Source organism: Cucurbita pepo, chromosome LG04, assembly GCF_002806865.2.
Source record: "Cucurbita pepo subsp. pepo cultivar mu-cu-16 chromosome LG04, ASM280686v2, whole genome shotgun sequence".
Classification (NCBI taxonomy): Eukaryota; Viridiplantae; Streptophyta; class Magnoliopsida; order Cucurbitales; family Cucurbitaceae; genus Cucurbita; species Cucurbita pepo.
In genome coordinates this window covers 521,500-526,461 of record NC_036641.1, presented here as the reverse complement: position 1 = coordinate 526,461, position 4,962 = coordinate 521,500, and the positions used below count along the sequence as shown (strand labels likewise).

At 34.5% G+C, this 4,962-nt stretch overlaps 1 protein-coding gene across 1 annotated transcript; it reads left to right on the top strand.

The window, feature by feature from the left end:
- Positions 1-4,110: 4,110 nt before the first annotated feature.
- Positions 4,111-4,548, top strand: LOC111792155 (ribonuclease S-7-like). Its single transcript, XM_023673489.1, has 2 exons — positions 4,111-4,353; positions 4,427-4,548. Exons 1-2 carry the CDS (start codon positions 4,111-4,113, stop codon positions 4,532-4,534), a joined length of 351 nt encoding a protein of 116 aa, XP_023529257.1. The 3' UTR covers positions 4,535-4,548.
- The last annotated feature ends 414 nt before the right edge of the window (positions 4,549-4,962 follow it).

Sequence of the window (4,962 nt, the reverse complement as noted above, 5' to 3'; positions counted from 1 at the left end):
AGAGGAGGTGGACAGTTTTTTTTTTTTTCTTTTCTTTATTTTGTTATTTTTATTTTAATACATATATATATACATGCATACATATATATATATATTAAACCTCGAGTTACAGGAATGTCATGAAATGAACAAAAAAAAAATATTTTTTCTTTCATTGAATTACAGTTACATGATGCTAACAATTGTAACATGTAATTGTCTAAAATTTGTTTTAGAATCATTCAAATAAAAACAATAATTTATATTTGCAATACAAAATTAATCTTGAACTCGGATTCGATAATCCTACCTAAGCATATCCCAATAATCATAAAAAACAGGCTGATTATCTCGATTGTACAAATAAATCCCATCTTGTCTCGCACTCCAAACGCAAATTGAGTTGGAGCAATAATTGGTCAAAAGATCAATGTTTCTATAAAAGGCTTCAAATTCTAAAATTCCATCTTCCCACTCTAATCTACAATGAAAATCCGTGGTACCTAACCAATTACCATGAAACGACCAACTTTGTACCTCGTCTGGGAACAATATATGTAACCCTAAATCATCATTTTTCGAGAAGCAATGGGTATCCAATATGAACATTTGCATATCGTTATGAATCTCTATACTAAAAGGCTTAAAGGAGACGAGAGGTTGGTTTGCTTTTGGAAGGTTCGGCCCTCCGATTTCGGGTTTTGGGACCTTGGTTTTTGGTACTTTATTTTTTGGGACATTGGTTGTGACCACCGACAAGTTAGAGGAGGCTATGAGCACGAGCGCTAGCAATAACATAGGCCGATGCAAAGCCATTGTTAATCTAATGTGGGAGAGAGGGTTTGAGGGTGTGGTTATTTGTAGTGGATGTATGCAAGAGAAGGGAGTTTGGGATTATTGGCTGTGGTTCGGGAATTGTTAATGCAATGCTAAAAATGGGAGTGTTTTGGGTTGTTTTGGATGATTATTGTTGGTCGTTTAAAGAGCCATCCCAAGGGATAGTTATATTAGGAGAAATGTAGTTTTGCACCTAATCTATTTTTTAATCAAATTAATTCATCATCCATTACCAATCATGGTTGCATAAAAAAGTTTAAATGTATTAAATATAAAAGAAAAAATATATATTTATGGTATATATGTTATACATTCAATAAAAATATTTATTTAAAATTTGAGTGAGATTCACAAATAAAATATATATTTTAATAATAAGCCTACCATTTATGAGGTATGTATCTTTAAACCTAAGTCACATTACTCGTCTTCTTTTATGTTTGAGCGTCTAATGGATGTTCTTCGATCAAAAGTGTGTATCGCCTTTGAGCATGGCACAGTGTACCTGATATTTTTCAAGGCGGTTCATACATTGGAAAATTCTCTCTATCGCATCTGATCGTGCTTTTGTTGTCATTTGATCCAATTTTCAACGATCAACGGATGGTCGTTGTCCTTCTGAAAATTCATCAGATAGCGGGATTTTGCTGTCGTTCATAAAGCTCCTTCTAGATTTGACTTTGTGTTCAAGTCATTGTTAGGAAAACTTGGTAGAGAAGATTCAATGTAAATGCCTTTGCAAATATGTATATATGTATAGGGTTAATGCAGTTTAGTAGGTAATCTATTTTTGAATGGAATTAACCAACTTGTATAGAAAGTTTAAAATAGCCTTATGAAAGAAAGTTGCCAAGGAGCCTAGAGGGGTTTGGACTACGACTCAATCATCTCTTCTTCTCTTTACTATTTGGTTCAAGCCTTCTATGTTTTTCAAATTGTTTTGCATTTGGCCTCTTTTTACTAGCTTAGATTTGAAAAGGCAAATTCAAAAGCCGACCAATCAAAGTATTGTTATTACAAAATGGGAATTAAGGAACTAAATACAAAAACTATGTACTATAACCCCCGACAAAAAATTAATGTCCCACGACAACCCTCTTTGTGACATGCAACTCCTAAAACTCCCGAGGACAACCCTCTGTATGCAACTCCTAAAACTCCTCCACATCGACCAACATGCAACTCCTAAAACTCTCGAGGACAACCCTCTATGCAACTCCTAAAACTCCTCCAAATCGACTAATTGTCAGTAGTAACTCCCCCACATCGACTAATTGTTGGTAGTCCCACATCGACTAATTGTTGGTAGTCACCAAAAATGGTTCCAAACGTATTAGACCTAAGCCGATCATCTGACCTCAAAATGGTCTGGTCCGAAAATTTCAAACTCAAGCTGGTTCAGCCACCATCAGAAAATGTATTTTTTAACTGGCTCTAAACCATCCGAATGAAATGAAATGGGGCAATTGTTGTGATTCGATAAGATTCCTTCCATACAATAGTCCAAGTTTCCGCTTCTCAATCTAACCAACGTGGGACAATTAGTTCTCTTCTTTTTATTAATTTGATCATGTTTTGAAACTCATGTTGTCAGGTTTGATTGTATATTTTAATTGCTTACGGCATGTGAAATTTTAATATAAATAAATGAGCGTAAGAGTTAGCATTGGAGATTGGTGTTCTAGTTCACTTTATTAGTACACCACACATGAAATTAAAAGTAAATGGAAAGAATACCAAAGATAGAGGAATGTAGTATATAATAGAACAATGTAGTATATAATAATAGAAGAATGTAGTATGTACTTGAAATACAGACGAATGTGAGGACAAATGGGAATGAAAAAATAAAAATAAAAATGATTGATTTCATGCTTTTAGTGTATAGCCCCTATCCAAGCATATCCCAATACTCATAAAAAACAAGATCATCATCTTGATTGTTCAAATAAATCCCATCTTGTCTCGCACTCCAAATGCATGTTGCGTTGGCGCAATAATCGAGTAAAAGATTATCTGTGTTGCTATGAAAGGCATCAAATTCTAGAAGCCCATATTGCCACTCCAATCTACAATGAAATTCGGTAGTGCCTAACCAATTATCATGAAATGACCAATCTTGTTCCTCATCTGGGAACAATATATGTAACCCTAAATCATCATCTTTTGAGGAGCAGTGGGCATCCAATATGAACATGCGCAAGTCGTTATGGATCTCTACAGTAAAACGCTCAAAGGCGGGATTAGGATTGTTTGGTTTTAGAAATTTGGGCTTTGTTTTTTTGGGTTTTGGGACCTTATTTTTGTTTCTGGAGGTTGTGACCATCGAAAAGTGAGAGGAGGCTATGAGCACAAGCACTAGCAATAACATAGGCCGATGCATCGCCATTGTTAATCTAATGTGGGAGAATTAACGCAGGCCGATGCAAGGCCTTTGTTAATCTAATGTGGGTGAGAGGATTTGAGAGTTTGGTTAATTTGTAGTGGATGTATGCATTAGAAGGGAGTTTGGGATTATAGGGTGTGGTTTGAAACGTTCTAATGCAATGCTAAAAATGGGAGAGTTTTGGGTTATTTTGGATGATTATTGTTGGTTGTTTCAAAGAATCATTCCAAGAGATAGGTTATAATAGGAGAAATGGGTTCTTGTAAGTAATCTAAAAATGGGAGTGTTTTGGGTTCTTGTCGGAAGTTACCTTCTACTTTTGTCAAAATCTTCAACTCGTGGCTATTCTTCATGTTTAGAGACTACACCTTTTGTACACGTTTTTCTAATTCAACCATTCTTAGACCTTCAAAATTAGATAGGTTTGGTTCAATTTCATGTGTTGTGTTACAAGCTGACTAAAGTGATAAATTACAACTTGGAATTTTGAAATTGTAAAAGCAGATATTGTACTTTTTTAGTTTGTCATTTCGGGCTTCCCTTCAAAGTTTTAAAATGCGTCGGTTAGGAAGAGATTTTCACACCCTCATAAAGAATGTTTTGTTCCCCTCTCCAATCGATGTGAGATCTCACAATCTACCCCTTCGAGATCAGCGTCTTTCCTGACACTCGTTTCTCTTTTTAATCAATGAAGAATCTCGTAGAAAATCAATATTTACAAGGTTGAAAGGGAGCCTAAGATAATTTCTTTGAAAACTTTATTTATTATTTTAATTTCATAACGGTTGTAGCAGCCATTTGGAAGATAGTGAGGAGCATTGACTTATTATAAATAGCCTCCCTCTATTATATCACTCACAAGCATTTAATATAAACCACAATATCAAACATTTAAAAACATGACGAACATGACAAAGAGTGAAACCATGTTGGTTTTTACCATATTGATGTTAATAGTGAATTGTGATGGAGCTAACGAGTATGACTACTTGCAGGTCGTAATTCAATGGCAACCAACAACATGTAGTGATCGGAATAAGCCAGAATGGTATCAAGACCCAAGTAATAGATTCAGTATCCATGGTGTGTGGCCAAGCCTATACAATGGCCGCCCTATACAATGTGTTGGCAGCCCCTTTGATGTGAAGTTGGTAAGTATCTTATTTTTCAATTCTAAGTTCTTTGGTATGTCATGCTTTTACATCAACGATCATAATTGTTCAGGTGAACATAGTCCAACCAGGATTGGGTGAAATGTGGCCAAATGTTGCGACAGGGGACAACATATGGCTATGGAGACACGAGTGGGATATTTCAACGCACATCATCTAAGTACAAACCTTCTACCCCTCACGTGTTTTTTTTATTTTTTTTTAGCTGCCCGAAATTTTCTGTTTAATTTAAGGTCACTACTGTATACGTACCATAAACGTTGAATGCAGAAGACTTCATTAANCCCTCAAACCACCCTCAAACCGACACCAAACGACCTGTTACCTCTAAGAGGGANACAACACAAGACTAAATAAAATGAATAAGAGTTTAAGTTAAAAACATCCTAGTTTAGCCTAAGTCTAAGAAAATAAATACACTAGCCTATGCATGTGTAACTACCCGGGAAAGAAAGAAAAAAAAAAATATATATATATATATATATATATATATATAATAAATAAAGGAAAATGAGAAAACGAAAAAAAAAAAAAAAAAAAAAAAAAAAAAAAAAAAAAAAAAAAAAAAAAAAAAAAAAAAAAAAAAAA